Source organism: Pantherophis guttatus, chromosome 2 (assembly GCF_059756535.1).
Source record: "Pantherophis guttatus breed Tessera chromosome 2, ASM5975653v1, whole genome shotgun sequence".
NCBI classification, from domain to species: Eukaryota; Metazoa; Chordata; class Lepidosauria; order Squamata; family Colubridae; genus Pantherophis; species Pantherophis guttatus.
Window position 1 is genome coordinate 127,738,552 of NC_142064.1, and position 24,341 is coordinate 127,762,892.

Genomic DNA, 24,341 nt, shown 5'->3' on the forward strand with positions numbered 1-24,341 from the left:
AAACTAGGGATAAGATAAGGTGCCAGTGCCTTAATTTGCCCATCCCTGCCATTCACTAATTTAAAAATCAACTTGTATGGTTTTGATTATGATGAGAGATGCTTCAAAAGAAATTTTTAAAAAAAGAAAGTAATGGGTGTTGAAAGGTGGATTGAACATTTTTTAGTCCAAGTTGCTTATACATTATCCCAAAGAGTGCAATTCAGTACAACATTGAAATAATGACTCATTCAGAGCATGATTTCTGGTGAAATTATCTCTGGTGATGTTTCTAGTACTTAAGATGTCTTCCCAACAGAAATTACAGAATACAATACTGTAGAGTTTCGTGATACCATCAGCTTCAACCCACCCATTATTTTGAATGAGCACAGAAGTTAGCCACTCATGCATACCCTTGTCAATTCCCTTGTGGATCAATATAGTTTGTTTTCAGCTCTCCAGTTAGCTGGACAGTTTCAATATGCCATATAACCCCATAGCTAGGAGAGTTGCATTGGTTACCCTTCTGTTTCTGAATGCCATTCAAGGTCCTGGTTTAGTAAAGCCTCATGGCTCAGGGTTTAGCTGTCTCTGAGAGTCCCTAGTTTGTTTTAGATTTGGCCTGTTCTGGCTCAAACCACATCTGTGCTGAAGCTGCTTGCTTATAGTGACGTGTGATAAGGGCTTCCCTTCTTCTGTAATAGCTTACTTTCTCTCTTCTCCTTTCCCCACTTCCCCTTCCCTCCCCCCCACCCCCAGCAAAGGTAGCTTCCATTGTCATGGCCTTCTGGAAGCTTGATGGTTCTGTAGAAGGCTTTTGGGTTTGAACGCTGTAGAGCTTCTGATGCCTGGAATATTATAACTACTTCTATGATTAATTGTAACTTTACGCTTCCATTGTTTATTGTATTTTACTGTTGCATTGGCTTCAACTCATGCTCCTATACACAGCTTAAATCAATTGACTGAAGTAGTCTTTATGTTTGTAAAGAAATAAAAAAAAATGCTCCTTTGATTTAAGTAATTTTTAATGCCCTGAAAGTAAAAAAACAACAACAACCCAACAACAATGTGTTGTTTGTAAAAGGGAAGGAAAAGAAAAGCCAAGATTAAAGATTTTTTTTTTAGTTCCAGCAGCAGTTGAAGAAAAATGGTGGATGTGTGAAATGCACATGTGATGTAAAAAAAAAAATGTGGGAAGGTGATAAGAAAAACCACAAATTCCTGACTTTTGATTTTGTCAAGCTCAGTACCTGTTCATCTTTTTTGCTTCTTTAGGTAATACTACTTGTGCTGCAGGAACCTTCCAGTGCCCAAACACCTACCTTTGTGTCCCACAACGCTGGCTATGTGATGGAGATAGAGATTGTCCTGATGGGGCTGATGAAACCGTGTCTGCTGGATGCCGTGAGTTGCTGCTTCTTCTTAATGTTCTGTATTTGATTACAGTCTCCTGCTGGAAGTTTGATGAGCTCTTGCTGTTATTCATTTTGCTGGTTACCTTAAGAGGCAAGCTAAGCTTCTGTTGCTTTTCATCTTTGTAAACAAAGACCTTGTCTATATATTTCGGTATACAGTTCCCACTGTGTCTAGGAATAGACTAATGGTAAAGGCTGTCTATTATAGAGGAAAGAAAACAAAAATGGTAAGTACCAAATCCCTCCTTATGAGACATCAGCCAAAGTTGGGTACCTTGTCCTTTTCTGATTATTTGGATCAGAAGCTTTTGTGAGGTTGTATTGGTGAAAGAGGCTGATTTTCCTATCGTGTTTTCGGATAGTTCATAATAACATACTGAGTCCAAAATCAGTTTGACTTTATCAGTTTTATACATTTCACATAGCCATTAGCAGATAAAACAGGCCTAATGTGTTGAGCTAATTAGATCCCTATTTCTATAGTCTGTCATAGGAAGCAAAGAGGAAATGATGCAGTTAAGATATGCAACAGATGGTATTTTCAGCTGTATAAATCTCAATCTTGCTTTGATCATATTCTTAGTAATCACCTGTAGTGCCAGCATTTTGGTACATCTTATTTTGTTTCAGTAATTTCATTGCATCATGCATGAGTTCTATAATTTGCACCTTCCCAGAGAGAGTGAAAACTGAAATGTTCTTCTTTCTTCAGAAAGGGCAGACATTCACCATTGCCTCTGGTGGCTGCAAGTGGGTAAATTATCCCCAAAAGTCAGGGGAACAATTTTCATCATTTCTTTCTAGGAGAGATGAAATGCTGTCTGGAAGTAAAACGGTTGCAGGATCCAATCTGGGTCAGTCACTGGGACCAGAGGTTTTGTCTTCCGAGCTTTCGGACTCGTGCTGGAGCCCATCTTCAGGGAACTTTTCTCTAACAGAATGTGCGCTATTGTGTGTGTGGTATTTATAGTGCCTGTTGTAAGTGGCTTTTTAGATATTGATTGGGATATGTTGGCTTTTTGGCTTTTAAGTCATTAGCTGTCCTGCTGCCCAGCTTCTGCTTTTTAATTACTTGATAGGCTGGTGGTAAGGAGTGCTGATTTACCACCAGCCTATCAAATACTTAGAAGGCAAGGGCTGGGCGGAAGGGGAATGGACAGCTAATGTCTTAAAAGCCAACCATTAACACACCCAAATCAACATCTAAAAAGCCACATACAACAGACACCACATAAATACCACACATAGAACAGCACAGGTTCTGCTAGAGGGAATTTCCTTGCAGATGGGCTCCAGCACGAGTCCAAAAACTTGGAAGAACCATGGTGGCGCAGTCGTTAGAGTGCAGTACTGCAGGCTACTTCTGTTGATCACCAGCTGCCAGCAGTTTGGCAGATCGAATCTTACCAGGCTCAAGGTTGACTCAGCCTTCCATCCTTCCGAGGTCGGTAAAATGAGGACCCAGATTGTTGGGGGCAATAGGCTGGCTCTGTAAATCGCTTAGAGAGGGTTGTAAAGCACTATGAAGTGGTATAAGACAAAACCTCTGGTCCCGGTAACCGACCCCGATTGGATCCTGCAACATTATCCTGAGATACATATATTCGCTTTCATTCATAAAACAGTTGCATCTTTGGTTTTCTTTTCTGTGATAGTGATGAAGAACTAATGAACAGCAGAAAGAAGTAATTATATGAATTTGATCACAGGTTGTTTTTTTTTTATTAAAATGTACACACGCCATGCATTTGCAATTAATAAAAACTGATTGTGGTACAGTGAAAAGAACTGAACTACACAGAGGGATATGGCATAACTGATTTCAGATGTAATCTGTGATTTCAGTGTACAACAACACTTGTGACGAACGGGAGTTTATGTGCAACAACCGGCAGTGCATCCCAAAACATTTTGTGTGTGATCACGATGATGACTGTGGTGATGGTTCTGATGAATCCCCAGATTGTGGTAAGTGCCAGCCTAGAATTAGTGCTTAACCATGAGAGTAGCCATGGTAGCCCAATTTTTATCAGTTTACTGCCAAATCAAATTTGGCTACCTGAGGACAAGTGAAATTCACTTGAAAGGGAAAAAATTAAATTTTAATTTATTATTTAATATTATTATGTGGATAATTTATAAGCTCAGTGGCTAAGACGCTGAGCTTGTCAATTGAAAGGACGGCAGTTCAGCGGTTCGAATCCCTAGTGCCACGTAACGGGGTGAGCTCCCGTTACTTGTCCCAGCTTCTGCCAACCTAGCAGTTTGAAAGCACATAAAAAATGCAAGTAGAAAAATAGGGACCACCTTTGGTGGGAAGGTAACAGCGTTCTGTGCACCTTTGGCATTTAGTCATGCCGACTACATGACCACGGAGACGTCTTCGGACAGCACTGGCTCTTCAGAACACCACCCCCTAGAGTCAGGAACGACTAGCACATATGTGCAAGGGGAACCTTTACCTTTACTTTTACTATGAGGGAAATGTGCAAATTAAGAAACAATTTGCTGGCTTTTTTGATAGCTTGATTTGAAGAAGTTAGATTGTAATGAAACTTTCACCATGTATGAAAGACATTCCCCAATTGTTCCCTGAGAGTCAATTTGCTATAGTGTTTCTCATGTGAGCTAGCTGTTTTGGGGGGCCAGAAACAGGCCCAGACAACTCTTGAGCATACTGTAATTTTAGCTAACAGGTCTAGCACAGACTCTTTCGCTTCGCCTTGCAAGTTAGGTCATTTAGCAGTGTATTTTAATGTTCAAAAGAGAAACTTCACATGAAGACGGACAAAGGAAGATAGGTGCTGAACATACAGAGTGCCCCCTCCCCAATCAATTCACAACAATTCCAAGGCTTTGGAAGAAAAGGGCCACTTGGTGAAGCCTACTCATTCTTTTAATCATCCTCGATCTAGATTTGATAGTTTCGATTCCTTTAGCTCGATGTTTTTCATGCTTGGCAATTTTAAAGTGTGTGGACTATTGAGCTAATGCCTGGATAGTTTGGTTGAAAAGGACTTGGGTAAGTGAGAATAATTGTATAAATGTGTGAGAGAACAAATAGACGCTGTAACCAGTAAAAATTTATTGCCACTTTGAATTCATTGGATCTTCATATATTCTATCAGAACGTGAAGTGCCCCTATGTTTGATTGAAAGTGATTTGTATGTGTTCCTAATTATTTTCCAGTTGTTAACTACAGCTAAGTGTTTTATATGCATGTTCCAGACACACCTATTTGGGAAACCCACACAGAAAACATAAGGGACTGTGAGATCTGCATGTGCATAAGTGAATGACTATAAGCGTAACCTGGATGTGTGTGTAACACAGATGTGTAATATTTAATCTGCTTAGTATATTTATGAATAAGTTATAAGGCTGGTGTAAAGGTATGTTGGTCAGAGACATAAATATGTGCATATTTTGACATGCAGACAATACCACGTTGCCTGCTGAAAACTCAAAATGTTTTTCAGTAAATGTTATATAAATTGCATGATGGAGTGAAGGGTAGGAGCCTAAAAATTGATCTATCAAATTTCAAAGTAGTTGCACTTGACAAGAAAAATGGAGTGAAAAATTGCAGGTTAGACATAAATGGTGAAAACCCAGAGCAAGCTGATGAATTTGTGTACGGCAGTAGAATGTCAATTGAAGGTGGGAAAATGGAGACCTTTCTAATACATGAAAACGCTGGTAAGTGGGTAGTATTCCAGTATGTTTCTCAAAAGAAGTGAAAATGGTCATGGATGACTATATCCACTTTGTCACTTGGAAGTGAGATTTAGGGCTGGCAGGAGAATCATAAAAATAAGTTGAATGCCGCTGGTTTGGGATACTGAAGAAGTGTATATCATAAAATAGAAGAGAGGCCAGGAATGTGTAAGTGCTGAATGAATATAAACTGAATATAAAATTGAGCAATTCGTATGGAAGAATTATGTTTAGGTAGTTTGGTTATGTGGAGAGTATAAAGGGGGATCAAATTACAGAACAGAAATACAAAAGAAAGGTGAGTGAAGGGAAGAAAGTTGTGGTTGGGCAGAGTTGATGAAAACCTCAAAAAGAGAGAGAGGTGGTGGGAATGTTAAAGAATGAAAATGTATGAATTGATGTTATGGAAGCAAGGATTATTTGCAACGCTAGAACAATATGGAGAAGTACAGTATATAGTGCTGGTCTTCATTAGATTGGTTAGGTTTCTATTTTTATCTCTTCATTGCCTCACTACGTCTTACTCTTTTTCTGCATGTTGCATAATATTACTTACAGTAAAGCAAACAGGGTGTTCTTCAAATGTATGTTGATCCTGTTACATGAAAAAAAGAGACAACTGTTGTATCATGGTTTGATTTCTTATCTCCTCCACTTTTTACCTTTCCCAGAGTACCCCACTTGTAGCGCCAATGAGTTCCGTTGTGCTAATGGCCGGTGTTTGAGCAACAAACTCTGGGAGTGTGATGGCGAGTTTGACTGCCATGACCAATCTGATGAAGCCCCCAAGAATCCAAGATGCTCTAGCTCTGGTAGGTCTCTAGGGAGTTGGGATTGGGTTGGTGACCTTTTGTTGGTTTATAGCAAGTCCATGATCAGAAAGAGTGTGAACAAAATGAAGCGCTCTTTTAATTGGTCTGTTCCTAGTTAATTAAGTAATCTAGCAGCAGGATTCTATATACTTTTTGAAAAGCATTGGGAATCTTCAATTAATCTAGAGCAGGGGTGTCAAACACGTGTCGTCCTGTTGTCACGTGATGTATCGCGACTTTTTCTCCCTTTGCTAAACCGGAGGGTGGGGGTGGCCAGCATGTGATGTATCCAGCCCGCAGGCCGTGAGTTTGACAGTCCTGATCTAGAGGGAAGAGTTGGATTGTTATCTAGCATGAGCGTGATCACATCGTCCTAGAGATGTCCTGTCTTGATTGCTAGACTTGTTCCATGAATTACAGATGAATGTCATACTCAATTTATAAAGCTATAAAAGTTATATTTAATTTATAAAGCTATAAATAAATACATTCTCCACACTGGGGAAGTTTTTGTAGCTGTTTTGTTGCCGAATTGGAGCAGAATTGTGCAAAATAACTGCTTGCACTCTGAGTGATCAAATTAAGGTTCAATCTAACCTTTAATTATTAATGATAATATGTTGTTTTGATAGTGAGATCTTTTTAGTATTAACTTTTTATTGTTTAATATTATGGATAGTGATGTACTTGAAACTTTAGAGGGGGAAGATCATGCTTTGTGATGAAGCCTTTGGGTGTCGTATTTACAGAAGGTTGTTTAAATATACAACTGTGGCTGGAAACAGGTTGACTCACATGCAGAGAAGGTTGTGCTCATTAGCTCTTATGGGATGGATTTGAAGCTGTAGATATGGAAACCTACATGGTGTGTGTGAGGAAAACCCACTGCTTTGAGCTCAGTCCTAATGATTTCTCACTATCATTTCAGAGAGCAAGTGCAATGATACCTTTTATCTCTGCCAAAATGAGCAGTGCATCTCTAACAATTTGCTTTGTGACAACAACGATGACTGTGGTGATGGCTCTGATGAGCTGAACTGTTTCATCAATGAGTGCCTGAACAAGAAGCAGACTGGCTGCTCCCAGGAGTGTGAGGACCTCAAAATCGGCTACAAGGTTGGGCTGTAGTTTCTTTTTCCCTGTTTTGGGGAAGAGGATCTGTCAAGACCAGTAGATTTTGATGTACTGTTGGAGCCAGAAATTTATCAGTTATATACTGTATTCTTAAGTTTTCCCACCATGAAGCTATAAATTAATGGGTAGAATATATGACTTAGGTTCAAGAAGACACGGGTATTGGCCATACTTGTTGAATCTACTTTGATATGCCATAAAACCTTCAGTACTTTATGTCAAATAAATAAAATATTTCTACATGTAGAAATACAGATTTCACAGCTCAGTCATCTGCACCTAGATTGAATGTAACTCATAGGCATTCACTAGAAATCTGTCAACATCCAGCTCAAGAGTCCAAATAAAACTCCAGATTCATTCCATTTTCGAAAATCTTACTGTTTATTGAATACACTGCATGGTAATGTTGAAGCAAAACTAACTCTGAGATTCCCAAACATCAGTTCATAGACTTAAGCAATACTTTCCCCAGCCAAACCCCCAACCTCTCACATAGTCCATGTAAACAAGTTCACTTTGTTATGGGAACCGTCTGCTTCAACTCCACACCTGGTATAACGTCCTTGGAAAGGATTCAGGCTTTCATGGTCTTTTAGTGGAATTGTTGGGGTTTCGTTTTTACATCTAACCCATTCTAAAGCAACACCTCCCCCCCTTACTCTAATGGCAAGTTGAAAAGAAGAGGCATGTAGCTACCAAAGTTTCATACTTGACAAAACCGTTGTGCAACGTTTCTTTCCTCATTATAACACAGAACAGAATTTCAGAGGGAAAAAATTACTCTTACAGTTGACTAGTTGGGAATGATTGATCCTGGTTGAGAACTAGCAAGAGATCCATATATATCTTCTGCCTATCCATAGCCTATGTCATCCTGCCACCTGAGTTTTTTGTAGGACAAAGTCAGGGAGAAAAAGAGAGAGATTGTGTTTCCTAGGGCCCTCCCTATAAACATGTAATGACTTTCTGCTGCCCCTGCAGTGCAGATGCCGCCCTGGGTTCCAGCTGAAGTATGATGGCAAGACTTGCATTGACACTGACGAGTGCACAACCACCTTCCCCTGCAGCCAGATTTGCATCAACACTCATGGAAGCTTTAAGTGCATGTGTGCAGATGGCTACATTCTGAAGCCTGATGATCCAACCAGCTGCAAAGCTGTCACAGGTAATACCGACCCTTATGAGCTGCAAAGGTTCCTGACATTTGGGGGCGTGAGTCATAGATTTAGGGTTTGGCAAAATCTGTTCCGATGGGCTGAGACTTGAATAAGATAGAACAAATTGGAAGAGTGTGTTATGTAAAATGTCTAACTTGTTTATATCTTGTCTGTATCTCTATCTTCTTACATTTCTGCAAGGGTTAACAATAATACACGCCCCCTCATTTCCATAATTCTACCTGATTCCTGACTCCTCCCCTCGAGTATAAAAAGGTCTCTCTGAGGTAAATCTGGGCTGTTCCAGTTGTGTACCTAAAGGAGAGAAACATAACGTTAAAGGTCTAATGATTAAAGAGGCCTAGGATCTATTCTGGTCTAAAATAAAAGATTGAAAATAAAATACATTTTGGTTAGTGAGTTATTGGGCTAGAACCATCGACTTTAACAGAGTGTCCCTTAGGTGGTTTCCAATTCTCATTGGAATTAATCCTATGCTTCAGCCATAGTAGAAGTGTTTGGGGCTCGAAATAATCCACAGAGGTTTAGAATAAGGGTAGTCCTCAATTTGCAACAGTTCATTTAGTGAGTGTTCGAAGTTACAATGGCATTAAACAAAGTGGCTTATGATCTTTTGTCGCACTTACGACCGTTACAACATCCCCAAAGCCATGTGATCAAAATTAAGATGCTTCTCAACTGATTCATATTTTATTTATTTATTTATTTTATTATATTTCTATACCGCCCTTCTCCTGCGGGACTCAGGGCAGTGTACAGCCAGGATAAAACATAGCATATAAAATTTAAAAACATTTTAAAAAACAATTAAATAATTTTGGCCCAAATTTAAAACAACCCAATTAAGACCGAAATTCGATTAAAAAACTGAGAGGATGGGATCACCCTCTCATTTTATAAGACGGTTGCACTGCTCTGGAGAATATGATCACCTTTTGGGAACTTCTGACAGCCAATGTCAATGGGGAAGCCAGATTCATTTAACAACCATGTTATTAACTGAACAACTGCAAAGATTCCCTTAATAACTGTGGCAAGAAAGGACATAAAACGGGGCAAAATTCACTTAACAAATGTCTCACTTAGCAACATAAATTTTGGCCTCAATTGTGGTCATAAGTCGAGGACTACCTGTACTTCTAGTGAGTCAGAACAATGCATGTCAAATTTGGAACTACTGTTTCTGCTTCAAAAGATTTCTAATGAAAAAACTGGTGAACCACCAGTAAATACAGTATGTAGCATGGGCCTTCCCTAGTGCTGTGTTTATCCGAGTCTAATACTCAGGCCCCATCACCTGCTGAGTTAGTAACTTCAAAACTCCTGCTGTCACTCAGTATCTTTCAGGGGACATCTTACCTGGCTGGTATCCTTCCTTTCTTTGTATCAAAAGTTGAAATAATTTCAATAATACTACCTTTTGGCTCTTTCCCCTAGATTCCCTGCTTGGGAAATTGACCAATCTTACTACAGATTTTTTTTTTAATGCTTTAAAAAAGAGATAAATATAAAACTGCCATTTAACTTTAAACCTTAAAATGTATATATGTAACTTTGTAAAAAAGGAGTTAGGCGAGTTCTTTGATCAGAATCAGCAGCTAAACAGCAGCTAAACAGCAAATCCATAATTAAAAAATAAATACTCCAGGCAGACAAAAAAGTTTGTGCTGGGCCACTCTGAATAAACACTTTCTCCCCTGTGAGATGGAAAATGATGCAATTAAAGATACAGACTACCAAAAGACTATAAATAAAATTTACCACATTCCCAGCCAGCCTGATGAATTATAATGCAAGACACAATCAATTTTTTTTTCTAATTTGTAAATTGGAATATTAGATTTGACTCAGCAGCACACACAAAAAAGAAACAATTTAAGACAAACCCTGGGCAGAACATAACGAGCTCTTTCTGCAGAAATAACTATTTATTTCAAAACACAAACTCTTGCTTCCTCTTACCTGCATTCCGTTTGTTCCTAGAAATTCCAGCTTTAAATGTGAGACACTGAACAATGTTGCTCCACTCTTTCCTCAGTCTGAGTCCATAGCTTCTCTTTGTGTCTGGTTCAGTGAATTGTCAGCCCTGCTTATTTTTTATTTTATTTTTAAAAAATATTTTTTATTAAAAGAAAACTACAAAGATTTTTAAAACCACGGAAATGATGAAGAAGAACTAGAAAAAAAGATTATAAAGGGGTAAAAGAAAAAGGGAAGAACAATTTTAAAAAAGCAAGAAAAAGATATTTGCAAGAGCGACTTCCAATCTTCTTTGCGGAAGTTACAAATATAGCAGTTATCATCTTCACATGCCCTTACAGGTAGACTTTGACTTACAACCACAATTGAGCTTGAAGTTATGGTCATATAAGCCGTGCCAAACGTTAAATGGGTTACCACATTGCCACACCACATTTTATGACATTTTTTGCACCGGTTGTTAGGTAAATGCAGCAGCTGCAAAGTGAACGTGGCAGTCATTAAAAAAATCCATTCTCTGCAATGGCCTTTTTTTTTTTTTTTGGCCAGAAACTTAGTAGTAAATGCCAATTTATGGCAAAAGCATCATAAATCCAGGTCATGTGAACATGGGACACTGCAAATGGCCATAAACACGGACCAGTTACCAAGTACCCAAAATGCAGTCACATTACTGTGGGGTGGTAGAGCAGCCGTCAAAACTTTGAATCCGAGTCATAAGTAGCCAAGGAAAGGAACATTGTAACTTTGAATGGTCACTAAGCTACCAGCCATAAATGTTATTGCATCAGTGGTGAAATCTGAACCGGTTTGCTACCGGTTTGCACCAAATGCACGCTGCACACGCATGCACAATACGCGCCAAAAGGAGGCTTGGGAAGATAGGTAGAACAGCGAGGTGGGGGAATCAGCTGTGGCGCGCGATCTTGGGAAACTTTTTAAAAACTTTTTTAAAGCTTTTTTTACTACAGGTTCGGGCGAATAGGTAGTAAAAAAAATGCTTTAAAAAGGTTTTTTCAAAAGATTCTGATGATCGCGCGGCACAGCTGTGATCTTGGGAATCTTTTTTTAATCCTTTTAAAGCATTTTTTTTACTACCGGTTCGGGCAAATAGGTAGTAAAGAAATGCTTTAAAAAGTTAAAAAAAAGGCTCGGACTATCACAGCTGTGCCGTGCGATCGTCCAAGCCTTTTTTTTTTTTACTTTTTTAAAGCATTTTTTTACTACCTATTTGACCGAACCAGTAGTAAAAAAATGCTTAAAAAGTAAAATAATAATAATAAAAAAAAAAAGTTCCGATGATCATGCGTTGCTCAGCTGATCGTCAGAACTTTTTTTTTACTTTTTTTTTTTTACTACCGGTTCAGCGAACCAGTAGCATTTTTTACTACCGGTTCAGGCAAAGTGGCCCGAACCGGTAGCATTTCACCCCTGTATTGCATATGATAGTTCCCTGCTCCCCGTAAATAAACCTTTTAAATCTCCTCTTGTCTCTTTAAAGATCTTAAATGTTGTATCTCCTGAATAATGGGAGAGACTGAAGTATCTCTCTGTATCTACACAGCAAATTCAATTTGCAAGCGATAGGAAGGTGAAAAAAATGAGGAAATTTTGAGGAGCACTGGGAGTGTCTAGCATTTTGTGACCCTCTGACACCCCTCCTTTGCTTCCTTTAACAGACGACGAACCTTTCTTGATTTTTGCTAATCGGTACTACCTAAGAAAGCTTAGTCTGGATGGCTCCAACTATACATTGCTTAAACAGGTAATGTTGGAGGGGGTGGGGTGAGGGCCAAATATAACACCTGAACAGATTCTGGAATGGTTTATTCCTTTAGCCACATTGTAAGAATGTTTTTTTTTTTTCTTTTTCTATCATGATGGATTTAGGGGCTGAATAACGCTGTAGCTTTGGACTTTGACTACCGGGAACAAATGATCTACTGGACTGATGTCACCACACAGGGCAGTATGATCCGCCGCATGAACATCAATGGCAGCAATGTACAGGTGTGTTTCCTGGCCCATTTGGCCTGTTTGCCTTGTGACTGAAGCCTGTGCTCCTTTCTGAAAGGGTATGATCAGCTCTTCTAGTTTCCCATTCCAGACTCAAGAAACCCTTATCCCTTCCCATTGTAAGGCAAACACAGCTGGTCCCTAATAGGAGAGAGGGTCCCAATTCCTCCTTTTTGGATTTCTTTGATATCCACATTGTTGTTGTTGTTGTTTTCTTCTCCTCTACGCTTCCAGGTTCTACATCGCACTGGGCTAAGCAATCCCGATGGACTGGCTGTGGACTGGGTGGGTGGAAACTTGTACTGGTGTGACAAGGGAAGGGATACTATTGAAGTGTCAAAGCTCAATGGGGCTTACCGCACCGTGTTGGTGAACTCAGGACTCCGGGAGCCTCGAGCGTTAGTGGTGGATGTACAGAATGGGTAAGTTTCCCAAATATATTAGGATTCATTTCTTTAGTCTGGGTGGGACCTTTCTTTACCCATGCTTTGTTCATCCCTGACACCGTCCCGTCCTGGTGCGTGAATGATGTAATGTTTCATTCTTTTACAGTTAACTAATTAATTTAGTCACTAAAACCATACAGCAGAAGGCTTAAACTTTAGAGTTATTGAACCAGAGTAGAAAATTCTGGGAATAGGCCTTTTCTTGATCTATTGCCACCTTTTAAAAGACAGTCAGGTTCGGCTTAAGCGATAAGGGGCAGCAAAAATAGCAGACATCTCCCCTCTGTGAGAGCCCTTTAGATAAAGAATAATTGGTATTTTTGGCCAAAAATTTCAGATGCAACATTGAATTGGAACACTGGGAAAAATTGTGGGGAAAAAACTATAAATTAACGATGTCGGCAGCTTATAAAGAAAATACATACAAAATGTTTTATTGGTGACATCTTCCTGCGGCAAGGCTCGCGAAAATGTTTCCCAATAGACCGGCAAACTGTTGGAGGTGTAATTATGAACATTTAAGGCACCAGGCTAGAACTCCCAAGTTCTAGTTCCATGTTAGGCATGAAAGCCAGCTGGGTGACTTCAGGCCGATTATTCACTCTCTCAACGTCAAGCTCAGGCAAAAAGCTAGTTGGTCACAACCAATGGATCTCTGGTTGATTTCCCCCCACCCCCACCCCCCCAAAAAAGTAGTCTGAATATTTGCAGGAAAATGGTAGGATGACCGGGGGGGGGGGGAACCCTGAGTGATCACAGTGATAGTCCTATGCTTATGCCACACTTTTCTCCTCCATTTGCTCCCTTCCAGATATTTATACTGGACTGACTGGGGTGACCATTCCCTGATTGGCAAGATAGGCATGGATGGTACCAACCGGAGTGTCATTGTGGAGACTAAGATCACATGGCCCAATGGCCTCACCCTGGACTACATTAACAGCCGCATCTACTGGGCCGATGCTCGAGAGGACTACATTGAATTTGCTAGCTTGGATGGTTCTAACCGCCACATTGGTGAGTGAATTGTGACAGCTCAAGCTCAGATGCAGAGAGATTGAATAAAGAAGCCAGAAGAGGGCTCTGAGCTGGCACAGAAGATCTGATGGGATGTATATTCCTCCCATGACTTCCAATTTCTCTCTATTTCAAAAATGTTTTTTTTTTCCTCAGCTAGCCTTAATTTTAGAGTCTGTTTTTAGAACCCCTCCCTCTCCTTTATTGTCTCTTACAAATATTTCTTTTTTCTCCTCTAGTAACATGTTGCAGAGTTCCTCTGTTTGTTGCCTGTTATTTTTCAGGCCTCTGTCATTGTATGCTGCTGACAATTTTTTTTTTATTACAATAACTTATATATCACTTTTTGAGAGACACTATGTTGTCGGATGAGGCATGCAGAATCCTGGGTTCTAGTTTTCCTTTGGGCACAGAAGTCACAAGGATGATCTTGAGCAAGTCAATTTCTCTTAGGGCAGGGGTGTCAAACTCATGTTGTGACGGTGGTGTCACGTAACATATCGGGACTTTTTCCCCCTTTGCTAAACTGGGTGTGGGCGTGGCCAGCACGTGACACATGCGGCCCACGGGCTGAGAGTTTGACAGCCCTGTCTTAGGGCAAATCAGCATCGGCTTCTGTAACAAGCTGGTTAAGAATTAAAACTCCCTGTTGCCCTGTGCATTGACAGATTTGCTACAAGAAGTGCAGCAAACACAATGCAAAACAAGTGGACCCTATAAGTGAGACAAATAACAACAACAGCCCACATATCACCTTTCAGAATACATGTTCACCAAAGTAGATTGAAAATGACAGCATCAATAATAAAACTCGCAGAGAATAAATACAGCAGAACCATATTTCTGGGCTCTGCCTATTTAAAAGTTTTGGAGTTTTTTGCAGTTTGTCCTCATATATCCTGTCAGATTTTATTTGCTGTAAGATTAAAGTATCTGGAACATGTTTCCATAAAGAGGAATAAGTGCTGTAATCATCATGATTATTATTTTTTTGAAATAAAAATTGGAACTGGGAAGACTTGCCTCCTATGCATATGCAGTGGCATTTGAATGCCAGCTTTTTATCATCTTAAGCACTTGGTGAAGTGCAGTTGTTGTGTGGATTGATTGTCCCATGTTATATTTTGATATTTGTTTTTCCTCACTGTAATGACCTTTGGATCTGCCAAATGAAGAAAATAGAAGCAGCAATCTGTGTGGCGATCATTATGAGAAAGGATGTGCCAGCCAGAGCTGAACTGCTGTTTCTTTCCACTTATAAATTAGCATGTTAGAACAAAAGATGTATGGTTGGTTTTCTTCATAGCTGAGAATGAACCAAAGCTTTAAAGTTGAGCCCAGACTTTTTTTTGGAAATCATCGGCAAAAGATGGAATAAAACGTAAACATAATCCTTCAATTTCCCATTCCGTGGTGTGCAGTGGTTGGAATGCACTTTGATTCTGACCGGCCCATGGTTGACTCAGGCTTCCATCCTTTCAAGGTCAATAAAATGAGGACCCAAATTGTTGGGGGGCAATATGCTGACTCTGTAAACCACTTAGAGAGGGCCACCCCTGCTCCTGGCACGCGATGCTTAGCCATCACTGTTCTAGGTGCTATTATTATTGCTATTCTCCAAATTGAAAGGTGATTTTGAGATCAGTATGTGCAGCATGTATAGATATTTTACCTGGCTCCTCACTGTTACAGTACTACTATCTTTAATTCCAAGAACCACTACTTTGAATGATACAAATGCATAATATCATTCCAAAGGGTAATACAAGAAGTTAGGGAAAATGAAATTGAATACTTAAAATTCTCCTCCTATTGCCATCACATTTTTTCTATTTTTTATTCCTATTTTTCATTAGACTAACAAAATGGAAAGAGGCATTTCAGTTTAAGACCACCTGTCATAAATGACTACCACATATACTTGCAAATAAGCCAATTATGAAAATTAAATCTGGCTTAATGCACAGATGATGCAATTTTCATGGTATTTTGGTTAAAAATTCGAGGGTCAGCTTATTCACAGATGGGCTTATCCATGAATATATACAGTATAGATAAACAAACATACTGGGCTCATAAGCTACTCAAATCAAATCCAACTGCAAGTAATGTACATTCCAACCATCATAAATTAGGTTAAAAGGACTCAGCATACTGGGCAATGAAAAGCAACCATAATTCATAAAAAAGCTACAGGACTAATCCATTCAACCAAACCAAAGATAACTTTTGTTGCCCTAGGGAACAGGTTGTACTATGTTACCCCCCCCCCCCCCAAGGCCTAATGGAATAGATGTTTTTTGATGGGACTTTCTAAAAACCAGAAAGAAGGGAATCTTTTGGTTAGCCAGGAACATATTGTTCAGAAGAGGAACAGCATTGGGGATAGTTTTCATTCTTAGCTGTGAATATTTTGCCATAGTACTGAGCAGATAATATCCTTGGCCCTAGGCCTCTCCATTCCCATTGCCTAGATCAGTGATGGCTAACCTTTTTTTCCTCGGGTGACAAAAAAGCATGTGTGCGTGATGCAATGCCCCCCACACACGCCCTGCCCCCCTATGAATGCGTGCATAATCCCCCCGCGCTGCCCCGCCCCCCTGAGCAGGCATGTGCGAATTCCTTGCGCCATTTTGGGCCTAGCAGGCCTCCCTGATGCCTCCGGAAGCCAGAAATGGCCCATTTCCGGACTTTCGGTAGGCCTGTTTTTCTCCCTCCACCGGCTCAGGAGGATTTCCTGGAGCCTCCAGGAGAGCGAAAACAGCCTCCCCTGGCCCTCTGGAGACCCTCCAGAGGTCAGAAACAGCTCGTTTCCGGACTTCCGTTAAGCCTGTTTTTCACCCTCCTAGAACCTCAGTGTGAGCCCTGTACTTACCTGACATCCAAAACGGGCCACATGGAGACTCCTGGGAGGAGAGGGGCGGCATGGTCATGTGCGTGCATCTCCTGCATGCCTGGCAGAGACCTGAAAATCAGCTGGCCAGCAGGAGGCACGCAGCCATGCTCGGTGGACCTGATCTAGGGCGATGGCTCAACGTGCCCACAGAAATGTCTCACACGTGCCATAGGTTAGCCATCACGGGCCTAGTTGTTCAGTGGGCTCCTTTCATGTTGCCACCAAGTAAAAATTGCTCTTTCTTCTCCCACTGTAGTGCTGAACCAAGATATCCCCCACATCTTTGCCTTAACCCTCTTTGAAGATTACATTTATTGGACCGACTGGGAGACCAAATCCATCAACCGAGCCCACAAAACCACAGGGGCCAATAAGTCTGTGCTGATCAGCACTCTGCATCGGCCCATGGATATCCATATCTACCACCCTTACAGGCAGCCAGATGGTAAGTGCTCTCTGTAAGGTGCTGAAAGGAGGAAGGAAGGTGTTATGCGTAGGGATCGGTCTCAGTTACCATACCATAGGGCAGTGTTAGACACAATAAAATGAGGAAATGTCCTTCAAGAGATGGAAGGGCAGATTGGTGGTGGTAAAAACAAGGAGCAGAACTTGAGTCCTACATTGCCAAGTGCTGACAGTTGATACTGCTTTAATGAGCCCGGGTAGCACAGTGGTTAGAATGCAGTATTGCAGGCTAATTCTGCTGATTGTCAGCAGTTCAATCCTGACCAGCTCGAAGTTGACTCAGCCTTCCATCCTTCCGAGGGCAGTAAAATGGGGACCCATATTGTTGAGGGCAATATGCTGACCCTAAACCACTTAGAGAAGGCTGTAAAGCACTATGAAGTGATATATATGTGCTATTGCTATACTGGGGGTCCAAACACAGTAAACCAACTGGCAGCCACTTCGGTGATGGAGAAAAATCCCTAGGAACATTGTGGATCAGGACATGTTTCTTTTTATTTTCCGTCAAATAGATTTCCTTTTTCTCACATGCAAATTAACTTTTGTACTTGTTTGCTTTTAGTGGGTGAGCATGTTTGTGCATACAAGAGAAGTTGGGGGAGTGAGGTTCTCCTTATACATAGTGAAGGATATTGTGATATCTTTGTGCAGTAGAACATGGATCAGATGTCTTTGGCAAAAATCCTATCACCACAAGCAGCTATTAACTACTGTAACATACACATCTCTTCATTATCTTATCTTTCCTCAGTTCCTAACCATCCTTGCAAAATCAACAATGGCGGCTGCAGCAACTTGTGCCTGCTGTCACCAGGAGGGACCTTCAAGTGTGCATGCCCTACCAACTTCTATCTGGGTGCTGATGGTAGAACTTGCATCTCCAATTGCACTGCTAGTCAGGTAACCGGCTGGGGCACCCAAACATTGCTCCATTATTTATAAATCCTCTTTGTCAGGAATGCAACTCTCATCTGCTCAAGGGTGGCATTGTCTTGAGCAGGGGTGTCAAACTCGGGGCCCACAGGCCAGATGCGACATGCGCTGGCCACACCCACCCGTTTTGGCAAAGGGCGGGGGGAGTCACAATACATCAAGTGACAACAACGTGATGCTGTGAGTTTAACACCTCTGATCTTGAGGGCCATATTCTTAAATAGCCAAGTCCAAATCTTTTTTGGGGGAAAAAAAAGGATGAGTATTTACAAGGCTTAAGGGGTCGTTTATTTCACTGTGATATCCTATCAAAATCTCAAAGATACAAAAGATATGCCCATATATATATATATATTGCCTTCTATTTTCTGGCCATCATAAAAGAGATGCTGATAGATTGCATGTAACTCTTAGGTCTTACTTGTTCACCCTTTCTCTTTGTTAATACCCTTCATGCACTGCTTTCTCAAGGGATTCTTAATATGCTTCAGCGCTGGGAAGGCAAGGTTTTGGTAAAAAGAGGGATTAAAAAATTGGTGAGGTTAGAAACCAAGGATTACCCAAAGATACCACCGTGTGGTCTGGATATATGGAACGATGGTTTCTGGAGGTTAGAATGGGAGGTTTTGTATTTTAGATGTGCCACCAGTTTTCAGCAGCACCATTTCAGGAGGCTATAAGAGACGCCAAAGAGGACTGTGGTTAGGATAGTTTTAAGCATCAAATTGCCCTTTTTTGCTCTTACATCTTAGGGAGACTTCCAAACCAATGAAACGGGAAGGCTCCATCCAAATAATGAGCGTCTGTTGGATCCATAGAGCTTCCAACCAGCATATTCATTCAATTGATCTTCAGTTGGAGAAAATACCCCTTTTCATTGACCTCCTAAAATTAAAAAAATGGGGTTTTATTTTGTTTTTGTGTTTTTAATTGCGGAAGAGCCATGAATTAATGTAATGGGACAATTAGAAATTGAGTTCCTATCACAGCTTCTAATAGGCATTTTTTTTTTTGTGGGGGGGGGGAGACTGTTTCTAAGCTCTAACATAGCCGATGTCACTGGCTGGAGTTTGTCTTGGGGTGATGGCTTATGTTCCTCTGACCATTACTCAGCCATTATTTCAGCATCATTACCTTTTCTCCCTGCCAGTTTGTCTGCAAGAATGACAAATGCATCCCTTTCTGGTGGAAATGTGACACCGAGGACGATTGTGGGGATCGTTCGGATGAGCCAGAAGATTGCCGTAAGTGTCCTGCCTAAGAGGAGACTTAGGCGGGAGAGACCCTTGTCATAGTTTTAGATAGATGATAATCCTGGCTGGAAACAGTAAGAGTGCCTAGATAATAATTTTGAAGCATTGAAGCGAGTAAAATTTATATCTGGCGTTTGGACCTGTCAAGCACTTTGGTTACTCTAGAACCGTAAGACAAAATCTCCTTTGAATTGAGCTCTACTTCTGTTGACTTGGTGGCCATATCTAAGACTTTGGTCGCAGCACAGAAACACTTTGTCCTTGCCTTCTTTCAGAATATTGTTATATTAACTTCTGGCCTACAGGCCTGATATTTTTTAGTAGTCCCCATCCAAATTTTAATAGACTCAACCCTGCACACTTTTAAGGATCAACTGATACTACTTTGAATCAGCATACTTAAGCAGTACTGATGAAACAGCAAGCTACAGGTTCAAATTAGTATCTCCTTCATTCAGAATTCCCATCCATTGTTCCATTTCTAGGGTGTTACTTAGCGCTAAAACAGATCCATCCAAAGGTATTCTTCAGGTAGTCCTCGACTTACAGCAGTTCATTTAGTGATCGTTCAAAGTTACGACGGCACGGGAAAAAGTGTCTTATGACCATTTTTCACACTTACGACCATTGCAGCATCCCTATGGTCACATGATCAAAATCCAGATGCTTGGTAACTGGTTCATACTTACAACCCTTGTTCTGTCCCCGGGGGTCACATGATCCCCTTTTGCAACCTCTGACAAGCAAAGTCAATGTGGAATCACAGATTCACTCGACAACATAAACCTTGGGCTCCATTGTGGCCATAACTCAACGACTACCTGTACTTCTTTGTGTTATCAGCCTCCTGGATGACAGCCCTGTGCTTTTGGATTTGAAGTATTGCCCAAAGATCATTTGTTTGGCATCTGAAGGGTGTTTCATGATTTCATAAGCTCCCTGAAGCTGGTTCCCTAATGTAAAGCATGTCTAAGCCTAATGCTAAAACTGACGTCATTGAATCTCTTATTGTGCTGTTTAACTTTTAAGGAATGGAATCCAGGGAGTAGTAACTTAAAGGAAATATACCTCAGGGAGGACTGATTCCTCTAGCCATATATTAAACTTGCCAGCAAACCTTCAAAGAAGAATTCTTGCTGTGCAATGAGTAGCAGCTGGTTGTTGCTAAAAGTAACTTGGGTGTGTTTTGCACACAGACCTTAATCCCTATCGGGTAAAACCCCAAAACCGAAAATTTCCTGAATTTGATTATTTGCTGACAAATTAGGTTCCTTGCAGTAATGGAGTAATCTGAGGTGGGAAAAATGAACACACACCCCGGGGATATAATTAAAACATAATTTTAATTTTAAAATTAAAAGTTATTTCTACCAGCTATTTCAGAACATTTACAGAATGAGCAGTAAAATGCCTGGTAACAAACGGTTGTAAGAGTCACTAGCTGGCCGGCTTAAAAAAAAAGAAAGAAAGTAGACCTAAAACTGTTTTAAATCCTGAGAGATCATTGACCCTCTTGGCCCAGATGTGGGAAGTTTGGGGCCTCTTGGATCTCTTGGTGTGCTGATGAGTTTTACGAGCACTCTCACCAAGTAGCTTGCCTATTTGACTGCAAAAAAATTGATGTAGTTACTTCCTCTCCCCCAGGATCAGAAGCTATGAATACTCTTCCAGATAAATACTCACCACTCCACCATTGTTCTAGCCTTTGTGAGTTGCATAGATACCATCTTGCTTACCTAGTGCAGTGTAGCCAGATTGATTATAGCCTGGTAAGGTTCTACATTTAGGCAAGAAAAACAAAATACACAGGTACAGTATATGTGGTAACTCGCTCAATAGTAGTAACTGTGAGAGGGATCTTGGAGTCCTAGTGGACAATCATTTAAATATGAGCCAGCAGTGTGCAGCAGCTGCCAACACAGTTCTGGGCTGCATAAACAGGGATAGAATCAAGATCACATGAAGTGTTAATACCTGTTTATAATGCCTTGGTAAGGCCACACTTGGAATACTGCATCCAGTTTTGGTCGCCACGATGTAAAAAAAATATGTGGAGACTCTAGAAAGAGTGCAGAGAAGAGCAACAAAGATGATTAGGGGACTGGAGGCTAAAACATGAAGAACGGCTGCAGGAACTGGGTATGTCTAGTTTAATGAAAAGAAGGACTAGGGGTGACATGATAGCAGTGTTCCAATATCGGTCTCCCCTTCATCAGCTGCCTGGTCCAAACTTGAAGCCGGGGACCTTTTGCTTGGACTCTGTACTCTCTCAGTAAACTAGAATCCATAGGGAGCTTCTCCTAAGGCACCACATCCTCTTTCCACTTATTCTTTCCAGCTGAATTCAAGTGTCGCCCAGGGCAATTCCAGTGCTCTACAGGAATCTGCACCAACCCAGCCTTCATTTGTGATGGGGACAACGACTGTCAGGACAACTCAGATGAAGCAAACTGTGGTAAGTCTCCTCAGCCTTTCTCACGTTATTCCACAGAAGATGTTCGAGGCCCCCAGGGGGAAATTTTAAATCAGCCATGTTAAGATGTAATCCTTTATTTAAAAAGTTAGAAGTTCAAAACCATCAAAAATGCGAGGTGACCAAGCCACCCCAAATTCATCATTGACTCACTCAGAAAAGAATAAAACTTGGGAAGTAGTTGGTGGTGGTGCTTTTAAAGCAGTCATTTTTCAGAGCCTGGTGTGAAGATCAGAAAAGCATTGCCTCTCCGTCCCTACGAATCCTCGTGCTGTGCTAAAAGCCCTCTGGATAAAACTCCTGGTTCAGACCAGATCGGGCGATCCGGTAGCGATTGTGGCGGGTGGTACGGAGAATCGGTAGCGATGGCGGCACAAGGCTCCGCCCACCCGCCCAGGTGTCGTTACTTCTTGCTTTTAAAAGGTAAAAAAAGGCTCTATCGATCGCGTGCCACAGCTGTGATCATCAGAGCCTTTTTTTTACCTTTTAAAAGCATTTTTTTACAACCTATTTGCCCGAATAGGTTGGAAAAAAAATGCTTTAAAAAAGTAAAAAAAAAAAAGTTGGCCACACCCACCCAGTCACATTACCCCCCCCATCAAGCCACACCCACAGAACCAATAGTAACAGATTTTACATTTCACCACTGATGAAACCTTTCCTTTCTCTTCCCTTTCCCTTTTTGCTTTCCTTAACCTTTTATGCGATAGGAATGGCAAACCAAGGAAAGCAAAATGATCCTAGGCAGAACTGCTCTTTCCTCCCTACTCCTCCATTTCCCTGAAATTTCAGAGTAAAGATAAGAAATCTAAGTACATGGGAGTCTTTGAAGAATGACTGCCATGGAAATAAATCCCATGAGAACGCCTGACAAAAATTAGGATTCAAGGGTGTAACTGGTCAGCCTTCTCTCTATCAACTGTCCTATTAGCACAGTTCCCCAACCTTTCCGGGTTGGCAGCCCTGAGTGGGGGGGGGGGGAAAGAGGGGAGTGAGCCCAGAGTGAGGGGCAGGTGCATACACATGCATGAACACCCGTTGTGTGAGTGGGGCTGCGAGTGCCTGCAACACTCGTGGTGACAACTTGTGCAAATGGGCTGTGAGTGCCAGCACGAGTGGGGCCATGAGCGTCCACGATGATCACGCCAATGGGGTCACAAGCGCCCACAACGGTCACAGCAATGTTTGCGCCACTGGGGCTGTGCAAGGGGGCCCATATGTGCCCACCAGCAAGCTACTCACACTGCCTGGTGGCCAATAGGCTGCGATTCATTAATGGGCCGTGGCCCACAGGTTGGGGACCCCTGCATTAGCATATGCAGGGGGGAAAAAACTCCTGGGACATAATTTTACCAATGGTGTAATTTTACTGAGAGGGTTTCCACAGACAGCTGCATAGGTAAAGCTCCCCTTTTCCCCTTGAGACCTCCTACTGTCCATTGTTCGCCAATCCAACGCTTTCTTTGTATTTTGGAAAAGAGTCTGTGCCCTTCGAAGGCTTCCCATAACATGACCTTGAAGTGAGGAGAACTTTCCTAGGGCCCAGCTGGCTCGCTTGATTCCTCAGCCCCTCCTCAACTCCCCACCCCCCAAAGGCTTCCACTCCCCACCCCCTTCCGTTTCTGTTGTCAAGCTGTGAGGAAAATTGCAGGCAGGGTTAAAATCCGAATCGGCTTTTGACGCTCTCTCCCTTAGAGGTGGATTCATTTCTCTCTTTTCTCTGACAGAAGTCCACGTCTGCCTGCCCAGCCAGTTCAAATGCACAAACACCAATCGTTGCATCCCAGGCATCTTCCGTTGCAATGGGCAAGACAACTGTGGTGACGGAGAAGATGAGAAGGATTGCCGTAAGTAAAACGACTAAGAGTCCTTTTTCCTGCCGGGTCTCTGTGCCAGGCTTCTCAAAAGGTCAGATGTGCTTGCACGATTAGCATAATCTCGGTAAACATCCTGGGGAGTTTGTTTGTACATGAAAGCCAAATTACAGTGTGTGCTAATCCTGCACCATGTTAGTAAAAATTGCACACACAAAAGATGGAATTTTGCAATCTGTCACCGTGAATGGGTGCTGAGGTTCAGGGTGAGTATCAGGCTTCCTTTTCGGGATGCGGAAGCCCTGATTCTTAGAAAACTGAATTCCATTCAGAATTAGAAAGTGAACAGATATAGAATTAAATACCTAGCAGAGATAGTCCTCGATTTACAACAGTTCATTTAGTGACCGTTCAAAGTTACAACGGCACTGAAAAAGTGACTTATGACCGTATTTCACGGTTGCGACCTTTGTAGCATCCCCATGATCATGTGATCAAAATTCAGAGCTTGGCAGCTGGTTCATACTTATGACCGTTTCCGTGTCCCAAGGTAATGTGATCCCCTTTTGTGACCTTTTGACAAGCAAAGTCAATGGGAAAGCCAGATTCACTTAACAACCGGGTTACCAACTTAACAACTGCAGTGATTCACTTAACAACTGTGGCAAGAATGGTCGTAAAATGGGGCAAAACTCACTTAACAAATGTCTCACTTAACATAAATTTTGGGCTCAATTGTGGTTGTAAGTCAAGGACTACTTGTATGGTTTTCTTCAATGGAGGGGCAATAGCCAGCATAT

The 24,341-nt window shown here is 41.4% G+C and overlaps 1 protein-coding gene across 3 annotated transcripts in view; it reads left to right on the forward strand.

Moving 5' to 3' along the window:
• The window catches only part of LRP1 (LDL receptor related protein 1), a 336,417-nt gene that overhangs the window by 278,825 nt on the left and 33,251 nt on the right, over positions 1-24,341 (forward strand). For all 3 annotated transcript variants that reach the window (XM_034419253.3, XM_034419254.3, XM_034419255.3), the window contains 14 exons: positions 1,261-1,389; positions 3,246-3,368; positions 5,790-5,930; positions 6,859-7,046; positions 8,049-8,232; positions 11,905-11,990; positions 12,116-12,235; positions 12,476-12,663; positions 13,499-13,704; positions 16,857-17,045; positions 17,820-17,968; positions 19,152-19,245; positions 21,593-21,709; positions 23,455-23,574. In XM_034419253.3, the coding sequence (XP_034275144.2) occupies positions 1,261-1,389; positions 3,246-3,368; positions 5,790-5,930; positions 6,859-7,046; positions 8,049-8,232; positions 11,905-11,990; positions 12,116-12,235; positions 12,476-12,663; positions 13,499-13,704; positions 16,857-17,045; positions 17,820-17,968; positions 19,152-19,245; positions 21,593-21,709; positions 23,455-23,574 (2,034 nt within the window). The remainder of the gene's footprint in view (positions 1-1,260; positions 1,390-3,245; positions 3,369-5,789; positions 5,931-6,858; positions 7,047-8,048; positions 8,233-11,904; positions 11,991-12,115; positions 12,236-12,475; positions 12,664-13,498; positions 13,705-16,856; positions 17,046-17,819; positions 17,969-19,151; positions 19,246-21,592; positions 21,710-23,454; positions 23,575-24,341) is intronic.